General features: G+C 45.4%; 1 protein-coding gene across 1 annotated transcript; it reads right to left on the minus strand.

Annotated features, from left to right (window-relative positions):
- Window positions 1-724: 724 nt before the first annotated feature.
- On the minus strand, window positions 725-19,532 carry MOB3A (MOB kinase activator 3A). The gene is made up of 4 exons (XM_067557717.1): window positions 19,386-19,532; window positions 6,453-7,023; window positions 4,635-4,837; window positions 725-3,539 (listed from the first exon to the last, which is right to left on the minus strand). Exons 2-4 carry the CDS (start codon window positions 6,868-6,870, stop codon window positions 3,510-3,512), a joined length of 651 nt encoding a protein of 216 aa, XP_067413818.1. The 5' UTR covers window positions 6,871-7,023; window positions 19,386-19,532; the 3' UTR covers window positions 725-3,509.
- Between the last annotated feature and the right edge of the window lie 4,104 nt (window positions 19,533-23,636).

Below are 23,636 nucleotides of genomic sequence, written 5' to 3' on the forward strand. Positions count from 1 at the left end.
TTTGAGACCTTTTCACACATGCCTTAGACTAGAGTGACGCCCGTAGAATGTGGTGTAGAGACTTCACTTGCGCACTACAGCAGAACACCCAGTTCAGTTTTAAGAGCATCTCTGTGCCATTTTCCCCCAGGCACGAGCGAGGCAACCCCTATTTACAACCAAATTTCTATTTCCAGCAGGTAGGTTGCCTTAGTCTCAGACAAGCATTCGGTTATATCCCCGTGACAAAGGAAGCCCTTTTCCTCTAGCCTATAGTGCATAGCTCTCGGAGACCCTCTCACCAATAGACTGAATATTGGAAGAGGTCTCCTCCATGTCCAGCTGCCACAGACGCTGATGAAGGTGCTCAGACCCTCGTGGGATCAAATCCCTGATTTGTCTCAGCTCCTATTGACTGAGGTTGTGAGTCATCAGCAGCACTGAAAAGCCAAGCCCCCAGTACCTGAAGCTGGGCGTGGGAGGGTGAATGTGCTAGGTCCAGTCCCAGGGCCAGTCCAAGTTCTACTGACTCTCTTTCCTTTGACTGCTGCAGGGCCACACTGCTGAAGTGTGGTGACGTTTTAACTGCCATGGGAATTGGCAGCCCTTCCACTCACCTACACTCTGCTCACTGTGGTGACGTTTTAAAGTTATTTCCTGATACAAAACCTTGGTTTTGGCAGCATGTGGTCGTTAGAAAGAACGTCTAACAGTGAGACATTATTAGCAATCAGTGCGCAACACAGAAATACAACATAATTTATTGCGTCTATTTCAAAGGATAGTGGTATGTGTAAAAACAGTGTCCACCTCATAGTAGGAGAAGTGACTCACCGAAGTACAAAGACTCAGAACACAGGACAGTTTCCTTAGAGGAAAGTGGCTAGTGGTATCAACCTGGTTACTGTTCACAGAGAAGATTGATTTATTTTACTACAGTGCCCACCACCCCACCTTCATCCCAAATCCAAGGCAGTCCCTCCTTTATCACACAGAGAAATTGGTCTAAAGTCTCTGCACTAGGAAGTTACATGCCAAAGTTAAACTCACCCAGGCAGTCCTCAGCCCAGTGGACTTTGTCTGTTAAGGTAGATGGGCAGGAAGAAAAGGAATGGGAAATGGTGTTGAGGAAGAGAAGGCAAAGGGCACAGGACACTTACAGTAGTTAAAGAGAGAGAGTATCAAGCCAGGGCCAGTAAATGGAGGCCAAGACAGTGCAACCGTGCAGAGATCCCACCACCTCACCAACACTAAGATTGGATTGGGGGCTGTGGGGGTGAACAAACAAGTGATTTGGAATGGCTGAACTTGGTTTCCCTTCGATTCTGAAGCTGAAACTGACAGAGGAATTCCACTGCAGAGAGGAGACACACCTGTCCAGTTGTGCAGTGCACAGGAGCAATTTGCAGTCCATGGGCCAAACGCAGTCACTCATCCAAGGTGAGGCTTACCCAGCATGCAACGCTCCCACCCGACTATGGCAGTCTGCTGCTTGGATCGAGATGGAGGATTGCACTCGGGGACCTGGAGGCCTCATGACAGGAAAGGATGACCTCAATTTGCTTCAGTTTATTCAGATTAGATCTAGACTTTGGGCTCCAAGAAAGTTGCCCAAGCAGCCCTTGGACAGGCTAAATGCTGGAAAAGCCCCAGCAACCTTCCCCACCCCCACACCTCTGCGGGCCCATATCTCCTTTCAGCAGGAGAAGCAGAAGTATTTTAACTCCCTCCCCCACAGACCAGAACTTACAGCTAGGTGGAGAGACAGCTATACTAGTGCCCCAGCACAGAGAGCACCCTAATATAGCATCTCTGCCAATGGCTTACCGAGGGGAGTACAGGGGGCCCAGGCCTATGGGCTCCGGCCTGCAGGGGGTGCCAGGCCAGTCCTTCACCATGTGCAGGAGGCGGGGGGCGCAGGCGGCTCTGAGGGGTGCAGAGCCTCCTGCGCCCCCCCACCTTCTGTGAAGGGCCATCCCAGACCACACTTACCCGCTGCTGCCTCCAGCCCTGCAGCCCAGCCCTGGCTCGGGTGGGGCAGCCTCACCCCCTGGCCTGGCGGTGGGTCCGGGCAGGCCCTTCACGACACGGCGGGGGGTGCAGGAGCGGAAATGGAAGCAGTCGCCTCTCAGCCTCCTTCACCCCCCGCCCATTATGAAGGGCCGACCCGGCACGCCCCCCTCCCAGGCTGGAGGGGTGAGGTCGCCCCATCTGAGCTGGCGCTGGGCTGTGGGGCTGGAGCAGTGGGTAAGTGCGGGGAGGCATGCCAGGCCGGCTCTTCGCAACAGGTGGGGGGCACAGGAGACTGAGGGGGGCACCTCAGCCCCCCTTGTCATGAAGGGCCAGCCCAGCCCCCCTCCACAGGCCTAGGGGGGGAAGTGAGGCCGTCCCATCCAAGCCGGCACCAGGCTATGGGGGAGGCGGGCGCACATGGCAGGTAAATGCGGGGAGGAGGAGGGCGGTGGAGCCAAGCCTATATTTGCACCCTCCCCCGTGCCTCACACCCCCCCTGCAGGTACAGACCCCACTCCCCGGGACAGTTGGGGGACAGTGCCGGGACCCCTCCTGGCCTGCGCGGGAGGGGGGGAGGCGGCATGAGACGGGTGAGCGCAAATGTAGGCTTGGCCCCCGGGCGCCAGAGACCCTCGGTACGCCACTGATCTCTGCCCTCAACACAACATGCTTTGAAAAGTGGAAATCTTAGTATTCTCCTATTTCAGAGCTAGGAGAGGCATCAGTGGGCCATGACCCAAAAGACAAGCAGAGTGAGATCAGCATTGACTTCCCCAAGCAGTGAAAGTCATGGTCCAGCTATGAAATCATAGAAAGGAACAGAAGACATTTTCAGAGAGAAAGGCCTAATCTTGGGGTGAAAGGCACCTAGCTACAAGGGCTGGAGAAGCGTGCCAGGAGCCAAATCTATATGCGCATTTAAGTCATAGTTAATTCTCAGCTAGTGGAAGAGCTGCAGAATCTGATGCGTCCCCCTACGAGGGACTAACAAACCACTTCCTACCCTACCTTCAGGATTCAGGTGAGCTTTGCTCCCCTGCACACCTGGACATTGCGTGTACAGTACAGCCAGTGCAATGCAGCACTATGGTCTCAAGATCGACTCGACACCTAGCTATGTTGAAAGCAAGTCCATCTTAAAAAACACTTGAAGCAATTAAGTCTATGGTCTGACTAGGCTCAGTTAGTGCCATCCAACAAGATGGCCAGTGAGACGAAACACCACGTGATTTTGGTCATAATGCTTTCATTCCCCCTCTAAAAAATACTGACTAAGAATGATAGATTTCCATCTAGTGGCAAACAATTACAGAAATTACCATAAAAACGAGTTATCTAAGGCAGCTTTAAAAAAATATTTCTGCATTCTCAGTTTTAAGTTGAAAGCTCAATAAAAATATATATCTTTTTTTCATGAAATGTCTCTGATTTCCCCTTGGACTGCATCTTCATTGCAGTGATGGGATCCAGCAGTTCTGAGGAGGCATGGCCTGGGTGAGGGCAGGAAGATGCAGAGTTCAGTGGCACATCCGGGAGGTCATTTCCTTCTATCAAAGGACACACACAAGACAGGGAAGTAAGTGGTAAGAAGTACCATCCCAATCCCCAGGCAAGAGACGTTTCAGTAGGAAAGAGCTACGGTTGGGAATGTTGTTTCTACAGCGTCATTAATTTAATAAAAAGAAGTGTTCCAGTTTGAACACTCACATGGGGTAGAAATTCAGTGCCACCTTTAACCTCTGCCCCTACATTCCTATTCACCGACAGGCAGGAGATCTCACCAGCTGCCCCACAAGGTGTAAATCTGTCTAGCTGAATACAGCTATAGAATAACCAGCACCCACCATTCCAGACTAATACAACCCCCCGCACTTCCATGGCACTTTGCACCCTCCATGCTCTTCATGAAGTCGGTGGGCCATCACTGTGCTCATTTTACAGAAGGGGAAATAAAGAACAGGGAGGTGGCAGAGGAGGTGATTTAGCATGCACACACACGCACCCCCCACCTCATCCAGTTAGTAACGGACAACTGGGAATGGGACCAAGGGCTCTTGACTCCGTGACCAGCCCCCTATTCACTGTACCACACTGCCCTTCTATGTCAGGTGCAACAAGGTGTTGGCTACACAGTGATAAGGCATCAAGGTAGATCCTTGGAATTTAGCTGAAACTTTGCTAGCAGGTGTGCACAGCTCATTGTAGCGTGCAGCACCTGGGGTGAGGAACAGCAGAGACATGTGACTCGCCATTGATTGGACGACAGGGAACAGACAAGCAGCAGCCTGAAGCACAAGGAGGCTGCCAGGCAGGGTCTACAAACATAGCAGCTTCCCTCTCCCTGGGTGCAATGGCCCTCCTGAGCTGCATGGGGTACCATGAGATCTGAGCCAGTATAGAAGAGGGGAGGATAAGAACAGGTTCGGGGGCTGTATAGGGAGGGGGAATGGAATAGATTTGACAAGGTTTCAGTCACCCTCTTCGAGCCCAGAATCATCTCTCAAACTGAGCCCAATGTTTGGCCCTGCAATTTCATGGTCAGGGATGGAGTCAAGATCCCAGAGCTCTGTTTGAGATACACCAGTCTGTGGCCACCTCCTGACTCTGCCATTCATAGCTATAATCCAGCCAACTTCACTCACCAGAGGTTCTAACTCCTTGGTGTCTATTAGACTGAACTCTTTCACAAAATAGTAAAAGTGCTTGTAGCAGGTGTTCACGTGGGCCTCTGACCCCATATGGGTGATCCTGTCAAAGTGGTGGATGTAGACGTGAACAAAGACCCGGAAGAGCCTGGACAGAATCTTCTTCACCACCTGAAGGAAGTTCTTGGGGAATGGAGTACCTGCAAGAAGACATACAAGCACCACGATTTACTGAAGCCACCAACTGAAATGCACTTTCCCCAGGACCACAGTGCCATGCAGTCTTCCTGAAGCACAAAAAGAAATAGTCCAGTGTGTACTGAAGTGATGCAAGAACAGTTTTCTCTGGAGTAATTCACTGACTGTGTTCCCGCCTCTCTAAATTTTGGATCAGTTTTTCCAAAGTTAGTATTTTCTATGTTATTGCGTCATTTGTAGGCACCTTTTCATGTTCTACATTTTGTTTGTGTTTTTCATTCTAACTGCTGTACTTGCAATCTGCAGTACAGTGGAATTTGATCAGCTGATATGTCTAGTAATTACAAAAAAGGACTCAAGTTCAAAGTCTACATATATTGCTTCTGCACATAAAAGGAGGCGGGAAAGGGTAGTTGTTAAATACCCTTCCCTCCCGCTCCCAAGTGAATCTGGTATTATAAGCAAAGCTAGAAAACTCTAAACAAGACAGAAAACTCCTTCGATGATGTAATCTGCCCCCCACCCCTGAATGAAAAAGATGTTCCAGAATCAGGCTCTCTAGCCTTCGTTTTTAAACTCTAGGAGGTTAAAAGATGTCAGATCTGGAAATAAAATAAGACACGCACATGGTTCTGGTCACAAATAACCTCAGCTCCTGAATCACCGAACCATCCACACAGCTTTAGGTCTACAGGCAAAGAAGTGTTCAGCCAAGAAGATGCATCTTGCACCATGATATGGAATCAGTAAATGCAGGCACTTGATGGACTGCTCTAGGATGTAAGAAGCATCACTGCTTGGAGCCCTCAGCTGAAAACACCCTGCATGACCAATCCCAAAGGCTTGGGTCTGTTGTCAAAAACATCTGAGCTGTTGCAATGGTCCATAAGGAGAAAGAAGAATCCCTCAGGTAACCAAGTCCCAGGCCAGGTATGAACTGGAATCAACACCTTGAATTGCAAGCCAGAAGCAAGTGCAGTTCGCAGAGCATGGACTTGATGCGCTCATTCTAACCTGCTCCACTAAGCTGATGGGCCAACACATTCCATGCTGGGCTTCTGAATGGTCCTGAAGCCCAGGAGGCAAACCTTGATATGGGCAGCAGTCTACATGAGAGGGGAAGGTAACAACCTTCTAGTTAATCATAGGTGGGGGGGAAGGAGGAGGGAAGAGAAGTTAAAACTATTAAGGAATCCAAGACAGCACTTAGGGGTCCACACAGCCCAAGATTACAAAACCTTTCTGCAAGTCTCGGACAAACTCCTCCACTAGACGGGACAGCCATAACTTCGGCAATTTTGCAAGGTGCTTTCCTCTGGCAACCAGCACCTCCATCTTCTCAATCAGGTCTCAGATAGAATGGATGTAATTTTAAGTTCTGTTATCTCAACCTGACAGTCCTAAAAATACTTTGGCAGAATGAGTAAGATTTTCCAAGAGCAACAAACCACAATCACACACACACAGAAGTTGATCTTGGGGGAGCAAACCAAGAACCTTTAGTAACAAAAATACAAGCTCCCACTTTCCATTTGGTGATGTAAATTGCTTTCATTTAAATCTAATTTATCTTGTATCAGTCTAATTAATTGCCCCACAAATCAGAACTGAACTCACCAACATTGGTGGGAAAGATGTCCTCATTGTTGATCTGCATTTCAATCCAGTCCATCAAGAGGTTCATGTACTTGGGAGCAGACAGGGCAGTGGGTTTCCGGTACGTATGCTCATCCTGCCACCTGTACTCGTACTTGGGTCCCCCAGACATGATCGGACAGGACTGTTCTGTGCAATAATCACTGATGGTGCCGTAGATCAGATTGATGCGGTTGAAGAAGTCCACAACGTGCACCGCCACCCAGTCATTCTGTTCCTCTCCAGACGGCAGCTGGACTGCCAGCTTCAAATCCAGCCCTGCATTGAGAGAGGCTTGAGCCCTTTTGTGCAGCTCAAACCGCTGAGTCCCAGGCTCAAACTTGCGTTTGGGCCGGAAGGTTTTGTCCTTAATGAACACTTGCTTTAAAGGGTTGGACATTTTTCTTCTTTTTCTCCTCTCTTTTCCAAGTCTTCAATGACTACAGCTAGAGACACACAGCTACTGGACAGTTTCCAATGGCAGGGTCGTGATGGCCTCTGATCGTCACAGAAATACTTCTGAGCTCCTCTGGTTGCCCAAGTACCTTCTGATCTGCAACACAGAAAATTTACAATAGTTAGATGGGCAGTTTTTTCAACAAGAAGCCTTGTTCAGAAAAAGGAATGAATCTGTTCAAATTCCTTAGTGGGAAGATTTGGACATTCACCACAAAATCACAGAACTGGAACGAAAACCAAAATATCCCTAATTTCTCCTACCCTTTCCTGTAGGACTGGGCTTCTTTAAAGAAAGTGTAAAAGTTAGAAGAGTGAGGGTCAAGTTTTCAAAGAGGTTCCTCATTCAGCCTGTGTTACATTAGGGAAAGTGTTGCAGATCCAGCTCTTCAATTACTGATATACAAAACATTAAGTGATGGAAGGTTTATATCCCGTCTGCCAAGTTACTGTGGTTGAAGAAGCAGATTATTACTGTTATTTGAAGGGTGCAAGACACCAAGTATCTACCACCATGGTACATTGTTTTATGAAAGTATTCAGAAACTGGCACCGCATTATTCTGCTCTTAAGCAGATATGAGCAAAATATCAGCCACAACAGCTGTGTCCTGGACTTATAAGGAGGGGATTGGTTTCAGGCTGGATCTTCAACAAAGGCTAGATTCTAACACCCTTAAAGACACCAGTGAGTAACTTTCCCCAGAAGCAGTCTCATTAAAGTCACTGGGACTACTACTCTATGTGAACCAGGGTATCAGAATCTGACCCTGAACGACAGGATTCCTGTTGTGAAACAGCCACATGATTTTTGGTGTTGTAACGTGGAAGGTGCTGACCAGCTCAACAAAGACAGGCCATGCTGTCAGCCTGCAACAGAAGCATTGCACAGTTCCAGAAGTGTTCCCAAACTGTGGTCCTTGGAGATATCAGTCATCTGAGGAGACTGCATTAAGGAGAACAAAGACCACATCAAACACTTTCCTAATGATACTTTCCCGTGTAAGAATAGCCATCATTGCCAGAGACTTACATGATTATGCAATGGGATAAATGGCCCTGAGACACTATTAAAATGTGTTCCACTCTACAAAAATATGTGAGAATCCCATGGCTAACAATCCATACTGCCAGCAATGCAACATCCATGATGTTCAGTCATAGAGACATGCCAAATGCTCACAGTCATTCCAATGAGAGATGAAGGGGCAGGGTGCAACACCCACCCCCTCCCATTTTTTAGTTGGTACCTCCTCAAAATTCCAACCAGATTCATGGCGAGATTCACTCATGATCAAGTGAACCTGTCCCAGTACGAGATGAAACCAAGTGAAGCTCTGCAGTTTTGACCAAGTTTTGCCTGGGGGAATGGGTGCCCTGCACAAACCAATACTGAGAGGTATTTGCATGAGCCCCTGAAGGTACTGATGTTTGCTTGACTAGTTTAAGACCAACAGTGAAGGGCCAAGGATGTTGAGAAAAAAAAAATCTTAAAATGCATTAATCACACAGAAATTTTTTTCTGGAAGTAGTAAAAGAGGGGACACAGACAGCAAAACGCAGAGACAGCAGCTATGGTTAGCAAGAGCCGAGTCATACCCTCACCACATCCTGCAACAAAACACTTCATTTCTTCTATGAAGTGGAAACACAAGGGGCTGTGCACATCCAGCTTAGATGCTCTACTGCACCCATAGAATTCTTCTGTAACATAGCCAAAACAAAGGCAAAAAAACCGTATAACAATGTGGAGGGCAGGTTCATGGTCTGCAGCCACTTCCAGCAGGAAATCAGCTCCAGAGAAATAGTTGCATGCACTGTTTCCTCATTTTGGCGTCTCAAAGGAATGCTGTAGTACTGCACGAGTATCAGCCACAGACCCTTTGGGTCCGGGCTCCAGTCAAATATAGGAAAGAGGAGACCTTTGACTGTTCCAGTTCTTTTACTTTGTCTTTACATCACTGTCACACCATTGACTTCAGTCGAGTCACTCATTTATGCTCGTATTATGAGTAACGGGCCTTTTTATTTACCTCCCATAAGAAGGTTTGGGCTGGCCACAAAGGCTTCAGTTATAGTCTCTGCTCATTACCAGTACAGAGGGAGCATGGCAGGCAAGTATTGAAATGCACTATCAAAACCTTATGGAGAAGCACTCACAATGCCTACCCACACTAGGCCAGTGGAGTTGACACTAGGAATTTTCCAAGAGAAATTGTCACAGCATGATTTATAAAAGCCAACCCAGACCTACAGAGGGGGAGTTTTCACAGCAGAAGAACTAGTTAGCAAAAATACCAAACTATATATATTTTTAATAGGCAGCATTACTTGGGTAACAAAGTCCTTGTATGTTTCGGGTTTTGGTTTTTGTTGGTTTTGGTTTTAAAGGGGATGTAACGCTTGTGAAAATTTCAGGAGTCACCTTCCTGGAGACTGAAGCTCTCTAAGCAAACCTCAGTATGGCTGGAAGCTGGACAAACTTCCCTGTGCCTCAGCTCTGACCTCTGGAGTTAAGGCCTTAAAGTGATGGTCAGCCTCTATGGCCCATGCAATCCTTGGCTTTCCTGCTGCAACTGCCAAGGTGATCAAGTGTGAAGGTGGCTTGTGATGCAGCCATGTCCAATGGAAAGGGATCAAGAAAGCCAAATAATCAAGAGGTGGCAATGACATTTGTTCAAATCTAACCTGGTCTAGATTTATGGCAAGTGACTGAAGAGTAAGGTTTGGTCTCCTCCAATCTCTTGAGAGATCTGTGTGCCTGGCTTATATTGTTATATATAACCCAAGTTTTAACTCTCACTTTTTCTGTATCCAGCATTTGAAGAAATGCCTCCTTCACTGTGGAAGCATTAGCATACTTATCAATGCCCAGATCTTCAGCTGGTGTAAATCAGCATAGCTCCATTGACCTGTTATGCCAATTTACACCAGCTAGGGATCTGGGCCTATAATTTCTAAGGCTACCATAGGATCAGGGTGAACAGCATTCAAGCATGTTGAATATTAGCACTGCAATTTTCTTTACACAAAGTTTCCTCTTCCTATTGCACATGATTTGTATGACTTCATGACAAACTTGTTGCTGTGATCAGTTGCATATGACGTAAAGTTAGCAGCAGTTTTAAGACTTTAAGATATTAGAAAATTGAAAACTTCAGCTAAAGTACAACAGAATGTAACGCATTCAACTATAGTTTTGATGCGTAACTTAGTTGAGAGAAATGCAGCTATGGGCAATATCAGGCTCTGGGAAAATGTAAAACATACAAGTTCTGTGGCTGACCAAGGCACCACCTGACATGAGTTGAAAGATGATGTAAAATGGTCATCATAAGCTTTTTCTCCCTCCCCGCACAAGCCACAGCTCAAACAGCAATAAAACCCAGAACAGAACAGAACAGAAAGAAAAGATCACGAGGAGTTAGGGTTTGTGCTAGAATGACTTGCAATTCAGCTCAATGTATGATTGACAAGTATCAGAAAGTATAGTTTGCAGTCAGTGTTGCTTTTCTCCTCAGCATCTTTTTCATCCAAAGATTACTGCCACTCAGACGCCCCCACCACTGGCTATCAAGTAGGATCATCCCCATAGTCTCACAAGAGCATGTTAGCAACACAGCAACTTCCTGCACCATGGAGGACAGAGTGCAGTGGCAAAACAAAGCTCTAACTTCTCTCTCTGGAGAAATAGTGCTGCCAGCGTACTCAGGGGTATGAGATTAACTCCATACTGATGGTGGGTTGTTGTTATAAAGCAAACTCAAACAAATGCACAATGAATGATGCGAGAAAATGAATCTCCTCAAAACTGTGATAACTATTACATAATCTTCAACCAATGTCAGATGCTGCTTTGGTCAGCCACAGAATCTGTATGTCTTCTATTTTCTCAGAGGCAGATATTTATTGGGAAAGGGGAGATGGGGGCAGAGACTGAAAAGACTCGATGCCATACAGATGAGGAAAAGCACTTGTTAAAAACGTTAGGTCCAATTCTCTTCTCACTGATGCAAGTGGAAGTCAGGAGTCACGTCATTTACATTAGTGGAGTGACATGGGGGTAATATTGGTATGACAGGAGAACTTTCAGTACTGCTTTATTCTAAAATTCCAACAGAGAGTAGACGTGAAGCATATTTCACAAGCTTTCCATTACTTCGTTCCTTGTCATTTCTCCGAGCTGAGCAACTGTGTATTTGTGCGGTGAAGAGTCACCATATTCTGTTGACCATGGACTGTCACCGTGACTTGTCAATAGAAAACATTCATCCCACATCTGAACACACACACTACACTGCAGAAAGTGCCTCTTCCACTTTAAAAGGAAATGGGGTCTCTCTGGCCAACCTCTCCCCTCCACTAAGGAAACCCAGGAAGTTATTCCCTCTCCCCCACAATCCTCTTTCAGGAATACTATGCCTATACAGAGACGACTTCTCTACGTAGATTCTTTGTTTCCTTCAGTTCCTTAAAACCTGTCCAGAGGGACATGCAGGGCCTGTCCAGAGGGCCATCTTCCAATGCTCACACCATCCCCACACAGGACTTGCTTTAGGGTTTTAACAAGTGCCAGAATAAATGCAATCAACAAATTAAAACCAGCAAGTTCCTCCTACCTGCAGTTTCTGGCTCCTCAGATTATACTGCCTGTGATAGTTTGTTATGCCTGTTGTACAGCTTCATACCAGCGTTTCCAAAGTTTAAAGTAACTTCATTTGAAAGAAGTATTTCATGTGATCTCCGTAGCGAGAGCTAGATTGCGGGTTGCAGAGAGGGAAGGGTCAGAAACATGTGCACCCACTTCCTTGCTAAGTGACCTGACAACTTAGGCAGCTCACATCCTGCTGCCTTACTCACGTGAAAACCCTGCAAGTAATTCCTGGTGAATAATACATTTACAGTACACATTTCCTTTCCCAGAAGCTACTTACTGTACTAAGAAACAATAGTTTAGTAGATTTATTTTAACATTTATACAAGACCCACACAAGGGCTCGGTTATATGCTTTTGATCATGCTACAGCAGTTTATGATTGTGGTAAACTAGCCACCCAGGCAAACCAAGACCAGATTTTTCACGGCTCTTCCGGAGGGACTAAGGCGGAAGGAAGTCAAAACACTGTTTGCAAAGCTGTACTGATTATGGTAGTGAATGAGCAAAAATACACACAAGTGTGTCATGGCAATTTCAAACTGTCATGGTGGATGGGAGAAAAAAGACATTTCAGGGTAGACAATAATAATTGGTAGAAGGAGAGAAATTTTCAAATCTTTTAAAGTTAGAATGAGTGGAAGCTTAAAATGGTCACTGTCTATTTTAGTCAGATGCCAAAGCAGACACCAAGGCCAACATTTCCAAGAGTGGCCAGGGACTCTGGATGTCCACTTTGATACAGCTTGGGCTTGATTTTCCAGAAGTGCTGAGCGCACATGCACACACCATTTTAAAAAATTTAACCTGGTTACCACTTTCTGCACCAAGACTATGGTTTCTGTGATAGTCTGCTCAAAGAATAAAATATCTGTGTCTCACTTCTCCACTGTATGAGTATGCTGAGCAGAGAGGAAGTCCCTAAACTGCTCTTTAGAATGGGTTTAAAATAAAATAAAAAGTACACACATGTAAAATTAGCATAACCATAAGGACAGCACTGAAAGAAAAACACAATAAGAAACATTGACAAAATGAAGAGCATACCAGATCCGGGGGAGTGTCACAAATGCCAGGCAGAAAGAATACAGAAAGTGCAAAGTCTGACCATTCATAAGTCTCGTTGAAAATGTCTGCCTACATTAATTTCCTGACTGGCAGGGTTTCACCTATGTTTAACCGGAGATCTCCAACATTTTCCTATAAAACTGCTCTAACTCCTCTGAATAAATTCCATAACTGTCTATAGATTTACAGCTATGGATTTCAGGCTGCTTTTGTTTCTATTTTAGTAAAAAATTCATATGGCATTTCCAAATTATTTTTATAAAAATCATCCTAATATTATATTGGCAGTAATCTTTAAGACAACACAAACCATTCTTTTCCTTTCCAAGGCAGCATCAAGATATTAACAGTACACTTAACAGACACTTTGCTAATGCATGTAAAAGCTAAGGAGGTTCTCCCTGTTAGCCTTGTATCTTCCCAAACATTATTGCTTTCAGTTTGCTCTTCTGTCTTGCTGGAGACGCATCCAAAATATCTGCTCTGGAGGGCAAAAGGGCATTAGGTACATTAAAAAAAAAGTTTTGGAGAGCTTTTTGAAATAGATAGTTATACTGAAAACACTGACAGCAGAATTTCTACCTGTATAACCTCTGCTGATCCCAACCAGGGATGCATAAGTCTAACAAAGGACAGCATTTATGCCTTTGCCCAACAGGACAACTTCCGAGGTTTTCCATTAATCAACCTGGTTACTGAGAGGCATTAATGACAAATATAATGAAGCCAACACAGATCTCGAATAATCAGCCCTAAGGATTAAACAAATAGCCCTTTCATAATCAGTCCAGAATCAGTTTAAGGAAAGTAATCCTGGTCTCCCGCCTCTCTCTGCAATTTGAATACAGTGATTTAAATCTGAGCGATGTCATCTTGGACATTTCTAAGCACAAACTAATTCTAAAAGCAAGAACTGATGCAAGCCGCATGATTGTTCTGGGGTTTCCAAGGAAGAGCCTTGGCCAGGATAAGGGCAGTACATTTTCATCCCTTTAAGCCACAAGAATGCAGAACGGATCCAGCTGAACACAAGAAAGAGGAAGTAGTACCATATTGCATAAAGAAATCATACCGAGTTTTAATTTGTATTTTTCTTTCTGCATGAAAGGCTACTGAATTAGAATGTATTCAAACTATTTTTTAAAATCTATTTAGTTTTGGTAAGGGGGGAGGGGGAGTCAGACCTGCCCGAGTAACCTACAGTGGGAGGAGGAGGGCTTCTAGTAACTGACACGAGCCGCAGATTGTAGCAAAGAGCAACAGCTTCAGCAAACCCATATCAGAAGAATAAACGCTGTGTCCCACACAAATCATCAGCATTTAAATCTAGTATGAATGGACAGCAGGAATCCCAGCAAATAGTAAGTCATTGTTAACTATGGGGGAGAAAAAAATAGTTCAGAGGATGGTAATGAGAAAGCACAGCCACTCAACTCTGCTCCTGCCTTGAATCCAGACCAGGCTGCCAGTAATCAAAGCAGTTACAATCTAATGTATGTTGAGTGGTCTACGTGAAATGAGTTGGGTGAGGTCTCAGCTCAGTTATTAGTACAACAGGGTTCACATCACGAATTGGCACCCTCAGAAGAAAGGTTAAGGACTGAGTGCTTGACAGGGACTGGACTGTCAGGTGTGAAGGCTGGACTACCCTCTTGCCACAGCGTGAGGAAGCTTGGACTTCCCCCATGCAGGCTGTCCTCCTCTAGTGGTGGATAGAGAAAGTACTTCAGTCTCCAGGGTGCTCAATTTGCTGACCAAGGATGGTCTAAGTGCCACAGGAGGAGGTGCATCTATTGCTTCCTTGAGGGGAAGATTTTTCAAGAGGAGTTAGATGTTAGACCTTCCATTTGTACCTTTGAAAGTCTCCCCCTCAAATCACAAAGTTACGATTGCTCACACTGCAACTGTTATTTATTTAGGGCCACATAAAATGAGGATTTTTATTAACTGACCTTTGCTTCCTTTTGATATACATAAAAGTCTCTTGTTGAGGCTTTTGGAGGGCATAACTCTCTCTGTGTGTGCACACAGTAATGCAAGCAACTGGGACATGACTGCATATGAAAGCACAGCTGATTGGCTTCTGGCTTCATAGATGCTGAATTAAACTGACAAGCTGGATCATGACTCCAGAAGCTATTCTAGGTTCCCTGTGTAGACATGTATTTCTAGGACAAGCTGCAGCAGGTGGGTGGCTTCCTGTAAAATAAGAATGATTTTTTTTTTCTTCAAGTTATGACAACACCACTTTTCAATAGTTCTGTGCAGTAACAATGCCTCTTGTTCTCCTTCAGCCTAGGTTAGCCCCTGACTGAAGGGATTTAAGAGGCAAGAAAATAACAGTTTTTAAAATCCATGCTGTGAGCAACCCATTTATTCCTGGTGATAGGAATCACTCTGCACGGTCCTTGCTATTGGTGAAAAACAGTATTTTAGGGAAACAGCAAAATTGTATCGATCCTAATTTCTTTTCTTAAAAAATAAATAAATAAATAAATAAATAAATAAATAATAAAATGAACTTGGGCTGATGCTTCTCCAATGTAAAAGTCTCATGTTATTTCTGAAGCATTGTGTTGATTAGACCAGTTTATGTGGGCAATCAGATTATACTACAAGTTCAAACATTGTGAATGTCAGTGGAATGGAACCAGGGTTATGGGAAATTCTATAAGAAAATATTCTGTATTCTTTAGATTTAGAATTCTTCTAAAATTCTAAGGAAATTCCTTAGCGTACACCAGGCTAAGAATGAAAGATTGGCTTTGAGTCCCACCCCTCCATGGCATACTTTCTCCTGTGTTAATACAATACTTTTGAAGATAGAGCAGTAGGGTTTCACTTCTCCATAACAGAAAATTGTTGTGAAGCCAGTCCTTCTCCTTCCCCTTTAGAACTAGGCGTGGCAGTGATCTTATACATTAGCCCAGTGTATTTCAACCTGTGGTACACAGATCCCTGTGAGTACACAGACTATGTCTAAGATTTCCAAAGGGGCCACACCTCCATTCAAAATGTTTTAGGGATCTGCAAATGAAAAAAGGTTGAAAACCACAACATTAGCCTTTTTCATCTGCCTGGTGACAAGTAACAGGCCTTAAGGAGATCTCAGACTTTGCAGCAGTGAAGCGCTGTCCACATCAGAGAATTTTCTATCACACAGTTGGACAAGAAAAAAGTCCCCCAAAACAGCAGCACCAGTGGGAAACTTTTTGTGAAGTTTCCTAGTGTGAACAAGACTGCAGTATATTACATGCTGCTTTCTGTGGCTACATTTTTGTGATTGATTCTTCATTGCCTCACATGTAGGGCCCAATTTCCACTTGTTTTATTCCTGCATTTGGGACAGGGGTGTCTTTCAGAAATCTTGCACTCCATGTATTCTAAAGCCATATAGGTCTTGCCCAACCCTGACTAAGTCAGAGCAGCATTGGGGCAGCTCTAGCTTATGTTGTCCTTCCCTGCTGCCCTATGGGGAAAAAATAGCCACAGTGCAGCACACTCTTTCTAGCCCCAACTCCACCCCACTCCCTCTGTTAGGGGCTAGTCCTTATGCCAACTCTGCTTCAGCTGGGGAGACACTCTGCATAGGAGGTATTCTCAGGGCCCCATTTATGCCCACTTATAAACCCTCTTTATGCTGCCAGAGTGGTGTAAAAGAACTTTAGGGCAGGTCTACATCAAGGGAGTTTGCCAAGGTACAGTGTAGTTACACCACTGCAAATCCCTAATGTACATTTGCAGTTGTGCAAAGTAGGGCTTACACGGTTATTGCTTAATTCAGTAAACCACTATAAACCCTGCTTTGTCAGATGGGTATAGCACATCCTAATGATACATGTCTGCATTGTGGATTTGCATCGTTTTAAGTAATTTGATATAGTTCTTACTGTAGACAAACAGGTAATTGAGAATCAGGCACTTAGTGCAGTCATGCATACCTTTGCAAAGTAAGTATAAATGACCACCATTCCAGTAAAAGGCAGCCATACACACACTTTGCATAGGCATAAGTAGCTGCACAAGGTGCAAGGCAGTGGAGACTCAGGCCTCTTATCTCCAGTCCACAGGCTCAGAACCCAGAGTAGCAGCATAATTTCCAAAACACTGAGCATAACACAGAGCCACTCTGTTCCTCTGCTGCAACTCTCTACTAACTATGGTCTCCATTATATTTGTTCTTTTAGTGGATTAACAGGCACAGTCCCCACATGCCACCAATCCACCTCAGACACATTAAGAGAAATAAAACAATTCAACTAAGAGCACGCCATCATTTCCATCGTGAACAAGGTGATTTTTTTTTTTTTTTTTTAGCACAGCAGCACTTCCAGATGGAGATTCAGACACACACAGTTGAAAACAAAAGCCACAGATGTCCCTTGGAGACAGAGTTATCTAGAGAACTGAAGGTAAACACCCAGCCTAAGGTGCATTCTTTAGTGAAAGCATTAGCTGGATATCATGAATTTCTAAAATAATCTCCTAAACCTCAAACAAAACTGGTTATGTATTCACTAATTAGCAGTTACAGTAGTATTTATAGCACAAGTATCACAAAATGCATCACTGTCTTACAAGAAAATTAATCAACTTGAACTTCTGAGGTTATTTTCAGGAGTACACAACTTCATTGCAGAGACGGCTACAGGTGCAGACTCTTGTTCCCCTTGTTAGTGGTAGAAGGATACACTTTTTTCCCTGTCTACTGTTGCCATAGAAATCTCAGGCCTGATTAATGGAGAAGTTTTACTGTAGTTACAAAATAAGCAGCTAATGGCTATATCAGCACAGCACAAGTTTCTTAAAGGAAGCTAGCCAGGCAAACACAGGTTTCCGTGTGGTACTCCATGTTTGTTCAAAATGTTGGGTGATATGCCAAAGGGTCAGAAGGAGGAAGCAATGTCAGGGAGCCAAATGGGGCCAAGAAAGTGTCTGGAAAAGATATTTCTATACTATTAGATAAGCACAAGCCATACACAAGCCAGACAGGGAACAAGTTTATGACAGACATCACTAAAAATGAGTAAAAGTTTGAGGTGAGTTACAGTGCAAGCAGCGAGTGAGGATCCTGAGTTTTATTGCCAGCTCTGGCATGGATGGAACTCTGACACCTCCAGTAAATCACTTATGGTCTGATTTCCAAGATGCACCCCAAATCCAGACACACGTTCCACAGTGTGATAGAATGGCTTCCTGTTCAAATCTGCTTACTAGTATTATGCCTAGATCGGAACACAGCTTTTCAGTGCAAGCCAAGAATCACCAGCTGGGATGGGAGCCACACCCAAGTACAAAGGAAGCAGATTCCAAGCCAATTTGGCAGGAATTTAGACATGGCCTTTTTTTTATTACTTTAAAAGTGTGCCTTTAAAGCAAGTAGGCTGATGGATTTGCTTTCTGTTTTATTCATCTACTAAGATACGGTATCTACAGTATTCCAAGAAACTGGTTCATAAACAAAGAGACATGGGATAGACCCTGAAATATGCACACGGAAGAAGAAAGTTAGGGTGTAGCAACTGTGTCCATAATAAAAAAAACCAAATAAAAAAAAACAGATGGTCAGGGGAATTTTATCTTACAGTAAAAATCCCCCTTGCTCTGAAACTTGGCAAAGAAGACATCAAAGCCTGGAATAAGGCTTTTCAAAAATGTTTCCTGAATCCTCCTTCATCCCTAGTTAAGGGAAAGGAAACAGAGAGTGCCTTGTCCCATACATCTTTGCTAGACGGTGGAGGATCTCAGACCCCTCTTAATACAACCTCCTCCCCTCCCCAAAGCTTTAAGGCACATACCCTTTAGCCTAGAGATCTCATACCACATCCAGCAAGAATTTTCTTTGGAGGTTGTTACTACCTGCCTCTAAGTTGGCAGGAATGATCACTTTAAGATCACATACACTAGGAGTGCTTTCCTGGTATAACTAAACCTACACTGCCTAGAACGGACACCACTTGTACTGGCAAAACCACACTTTCCCCAGTATAACCGCATCTACACCAGGGGCTTCTGCCAGCACAGCTACGACGCAGTGAGAGATCCCACATCTTCATACATCTGACACGCTGTGCTAACAGAAGTCCTCAGGGTAGCCACGACCTGCCTTTTCAATACTGTTGTTGACTCTCAACGCCTGTAGCCATCACTGGCTCAGACAGGGAGAAGGCAACTTCGTGGCACTTAGCCTCGGTTTTCTTCTGCCCCCGACTGCGGCTTAGCCCCCGGGTACCTGCGAGCACCGGGCTCTTATCTGCCCTCCCCCCCCCCGCCCCAAGACGGGGCAGTAACACGACTCCCCCTCCCCCCCCACTTCCCTTTCCCGACAGTGGGGCGGGCCAGGCCTACGCCTGCTCCCCAAGGAGGGGGATGGAGGCTACCCAAAGTTCAAACACCGGCAGCTCTGGGATTCCCCCCCCCGCCCCCAGCTCAGGCCGCGTGGACCCCTTGGGGGCTTTGCACACAGAGCCCCTCGGCTGGGCCAGCAGCAAGGGCTTAAATCCTTCCCCCAGGCAGCAGCACTGCCCGGATGCCCCCCCCCCCTCAGACTGCCCCCCCTCTCGGGGTCCCCCAACCCCGCCCCCCTCCAGGTTCCGCACCCCCCAGCCCTCTTCCAACTTGCCCCAGCCCCATTATCCCTCCGCCGAGACCCCGCTCCCTCAACTCCCATTCCCCGGCTCCGCCGTTACTCCCCTCCGCGCCCCCATTTATCCCTCCGCCGAGAGGCCGCCCCCACACCTGTTCCTGGCGGAGGAAGGTCACGTGCCGCTCTCCTCCCGCTCCGGTAACTTTCCAGCCGCGCGCACGGTACCGCCACCACCGCCTGCCGGCTTCCCCTCCTTAGCGCGCGCCGGGCCGGCCCTACTTCCTCTTAAAGGGGCCGCCTCGCGTCACTTCTCTGCCTGCAGGCTCCTCCCACCGCAACTCCCGAGGTGTGGCGCAGGCCGGATGTTGCACAGCCCCGCCCCCTCTGCTAGGCCACTGGGGCCCTGGTGTGTTGCTGAGTGCGCTCAGCCTGGGGAGATAAGGGGAGCCTGGTGCCCCAGCCACTAGATCCCGCTTGTCTGTCCTTCCCATCTTACCCCTTTCTCCTCACTGTGCCCCTTCTTCCATGCAGCCCCCTCCCGGCTAAGCACCACCTCTTCTGGAAGTTGGGTGCTGGCCCGGGAGTCCCTTTGGGGACCCGTGCAGAACATCCCTGCATTGCAACGGGGCGCGCGGTTCTGATGTGACAGCGTAGCATGGGCCCTGCCGGGTGGCACTGGGCCAACACAGCATCATGACACTGTGGCCACCTCCCGTGCCTGGCCCCTTGGACGACTCACCCAGCTGGCGACTGCAGGGAAGAATCCAAGCGGCTGGCACCTATGTACATTCCAAATCCCTAACTGCACTACTAAACTGGGAGGAGAGGAAGGTGGGGTTGTTTTTAGGAGATTTTCAACATTATTTCACAGAAGGTGCTAGTTGTTCCTCCAAGATACAATGTCAAAGGACTCAGCAAAGAGCCTGGTCCAGATTCTAATTCAGCTGTAAACCTGATGACTCCAGTGCATTGGGATTTGCACCAGTGTCACTGAAATCTGAGTCTAGACAGCTAGTCTTGTCTACACACTAGGAAGGGTTTGCCAGTACAGCAGATTCTTTTGCAGGTCTAGCTTATACCAGTTCCCCAAACACAATAAACTATTCCAGCAAACAGACTTTTTTGCCAGTATAACTATGCCTACACTGGGGCTTTAGCCAGCATAGCTATGTCAGTTAGGGGTGTGATTTTTTCACACTCCTCACCAAAATAACTATCGCTGGCAAAACTTTTAAATGTAGACCAGGCCCCTGTCCTTCTAAAGACCTTGTCTACTCCCAAAATTTGTACCCTTTTAATTATATTAGTATAGTTAAAGCAGTACATATCCCCTGTGTGAATCCAATTATATTGTTATAAATGCTTATAAATAGTATATTTATTTAGTATAGTGCTTCTGCCAGTATAGCTGTTTCCATACACAAGGGGGAATAAGCTATACTGCATTTTCATACTAGTATGACTACATCTGTAGAGGTTATACTGGTATAACTATTTTAGTTTAAAAAAAATCACATCCCTAGCTGAAATAGTTATACTCGTATACAATGAGTGTGTAGACTAGGCCTACAGGCTGTTTTGTTGTGATCTTCCAGGCAAACTCCAGTAGAGTCAAAAACAGATTTGACAGGTGGCCTGTAAAGAAGAAAAAAACATGGAATTAAGTGTCCCTTTGGGCTTCTTTATGATGTGTGAAGACCTGGATTTTTTTTTTTTAGGGTAAATATGTTAAATTTGAGAAATGAATGAGTTTTACTGATGGAATATATCCTTGTAAATTAATACAATTCTAGCAAGCCTATAAAATGGTATGCTTTGTAAAGAACAGCTTTATATCTATCAGCATTGCTAAGTCTGTACACCTGCACTATTTTGTTGACAAAAGCTGATTTTTTTCGACACAACACTCTAGTGTAGGTAGACTGGCCACATGCCCATCCATGATGCTGTTTCATGATTATGAATTACATTGGGTTCTGAACGAAGTAACACCATAAACCTACCTTCTACCAAGAGGCAGCATGTCCCAGTGACTCGATCTAAGCTTTATCCCTGCTCTGCCACTGACAAGCTGTGTGACCTTGGGGGGTGTCATTTTAACCTCTTTAAAGCTCAGTTTCCCCACCTATAAAATGGAGATAGTATAACCCAGTTTTGTAAAGAACCTTGATGTCTAGGGATGAAAAGCAATGTATATATATGTCAAGTAGTAGGGTTTTTTTAAATGATTCCAGCCAGATGGTGTTGTTTTCTTCCATAGGAATGCTGCGCAGTTTCTCTTTCACTAGGGTGGGGAATGAAAGTCTTTGTGAAGAGTTGAGATTGCATCATAATCTAAATGCGACAAAACTTGGACTCATCCTGATCTCTGATTAATACCTTGTGACATCAAATCCCAGATGTTTTTGCAAGCCCCCTAAGAAAATTATATGTCTGGAGACCTGTGCCGTGTCCTTCTTCCCCTAACAGTCTATGAGTTTACATGCAGGCTTTCAAACATTCTTGTAAGAGGTACCTTTTAGATTTACCTTACGACCAGCAGATGGTGCACATCATCAAAATAAGTGCAAATCTCTCTCCTCTGTGGAGAATGTCTCAGAAAGAACACCCTGGGAAGGAGACTTTAGCCTGGATCCACGGAAGTATTTAAGCACCTAACTTTCATTGATTTCCATGGAAGCTAGGTGCCTAAATGCCTTTAATGGATCTGGGTCTTAATCTCTAGTTCCCTATCTCTGTCTAGAGGCACCACTGACATACCATTAATAAATAATTATAAGGAATCATAAATACGGGAAGAATCTCCCTGGAAACTATAGGGATTTACTTCTCAGCTCCAGAAATTGTTCGGGATCTAAGTTTGAACAACTCAATGTGAATAAATACAGAAAACTTGTGAAGGACTTTGCCATAGGACTAGTTTCTTCTCCTCTCCTGCCCAGGTAGTAAAGGTTTCCAGTGTCTGGACTCAGAGAAGTGGGGCCTATAAATGAAAAAACCCTACAATGAACTGGGTTTGTGCCCTTTTGGGGGTTGCTTTATGACACATAGAAAAGGCCTTGGGAAAAAATCCCCCCTTTACCAAAAAACATGACTTATTTCCTTCTTGTTTCTTTCACTAGAAATTCAGATCTTGTCTCCTGCTTTTCCTGATGAGCTCTATAGAAGACCAAAGAACATATGACTGAGATGCTGTGTAATTAAGGCAAAATTGAGATGATGAACTGAGACTGTTTAAAACTCTTTTGTGAAATCCTGGCCCTACTGAAGTCAAAAGGAGCTTTGCCATTGACTTCACTGGCAGCAGAATTTCACCTTTGTCTTTTGTTTGCTCAAGACTGATTTAACTCAAATACCTGACTGCACTGCCGGGAGAAAAGAATTCTTTGTTAAACACTGCTAACTCTGCCTGGTGGCTGCCCCGCAGGAAAAAGGAGACTGTTGCTTGCTGCTCACAGGGACAGAGCTATGCAAGAGCAGCCTTTGGTTTTCCATCTTTCTCTGCTTTTCAGTGGCTTTTTGACTCACCACAAATAGACAATAAATACCAGTTACCTAACGCTATCTGCTGGTATGTCCGTAACTTAGATACAGAGCCCACCTGGGCAATGGATGATGAGGTCAAGATTGAAGATGCCTGGCCACTGTCAAGTGTTTTGGAGGCACTGTGGCAGGGATAAATGTCCATATCTCCCCCAAAGGGAACACCTGACTTTATATTCTTAGGATAAAATCCTGACCTCACTGATTTCTAGGGCAAAGCTCCCACTAACTTCAACAGGGTTGGCATTTCACTCTTGATATTTCTAAGCAGGAAAATAAATTTTATAAACTCTGACTCCGCCCATCTTTCTCTAACATTTTATCAGGAGTTGTGTCCTACTTGGTGTTTTCCTTAAAGCCCTAGCTCCTGGAGTCATGTGATTGTGAGAGACTCTCAGCTCTCCTTAAAATGGGACTCTTACAGATTTTAAAAAAATCAGAAGGCAAGTAAAGAAGACCTGACCGTTTATTATTTTTAGCTCTCTTGATTTTCAGGGGCCTGACTTGTGACTTTTAAATGGCAGGTGATATTGTCACCTTCTAGACACCCCTTCTCCCCCCCAGGCTACCTCTGTCCCTGTAAACCTATTTGCCATCCCTCCAAACCAACCCCCCAGCTCCTAGCTCTCCTCCAAACCACCCCCATGCACTGCCGCTCTCCCAAAAAACCCTGCTCCCCCCTTCTTCCCCACACTAACCCCCTAGGCACAACTTCTTCTTCCTTACCCCCTCCCCCCAAACCAACCCCCAGCCATCCTTCTCCCCACCAAATCAATTCCCCCCACCACTGCCTATCCCCCCCGTTACCCCCTACCCCCAAACCATCCCCCTAGCACCCCCATGGTCCCTGGTTACCCTCT

The sequence above is a fragment of the Emydura macquarii genome, unplaced genomic scaffold (assembly GCF_026122565.2).
Source record: "Emydura macquarii macquarii isolate MOO-44397 ecotype Brisbane River unplaced genomic scaffold, CSIRO-AGI_Emac_v2 contig_306, whole genome shotgun sequence".
In the NCBI taxonomy this organism is placed as follows: domain Eukaryota; kingdom Metazoa; phylum Chordata; order Testudines; family Chelidae; genus Emydura; species Emydura macquarii.

Bases quoted from the DNA above. Each gene is read 5' to 3' on its own strand.
- MOB3A (XM_067557717.1), bottom strand. From the start codon at position 6,870: ATGTCCAACCCTTTAAAGCAAGTGTTCATTAAGGACAAAACCTTCCGG. The intron at 4,838-6,452 runs GTGAGTTCAGTT...GTCTTCTTGCAG, and splicing joins CATCTTTCCCACCAATGTTG to GTACTCCATTCCCCAAGAAC. The intron at 3,540-4,634 runs GTGAGTGAAGTT...GTCCTTTGATAG, and splicing joins CCAAGGAGTTAGAACCTCTG to AAGGAAATGACCTCCCGGAT.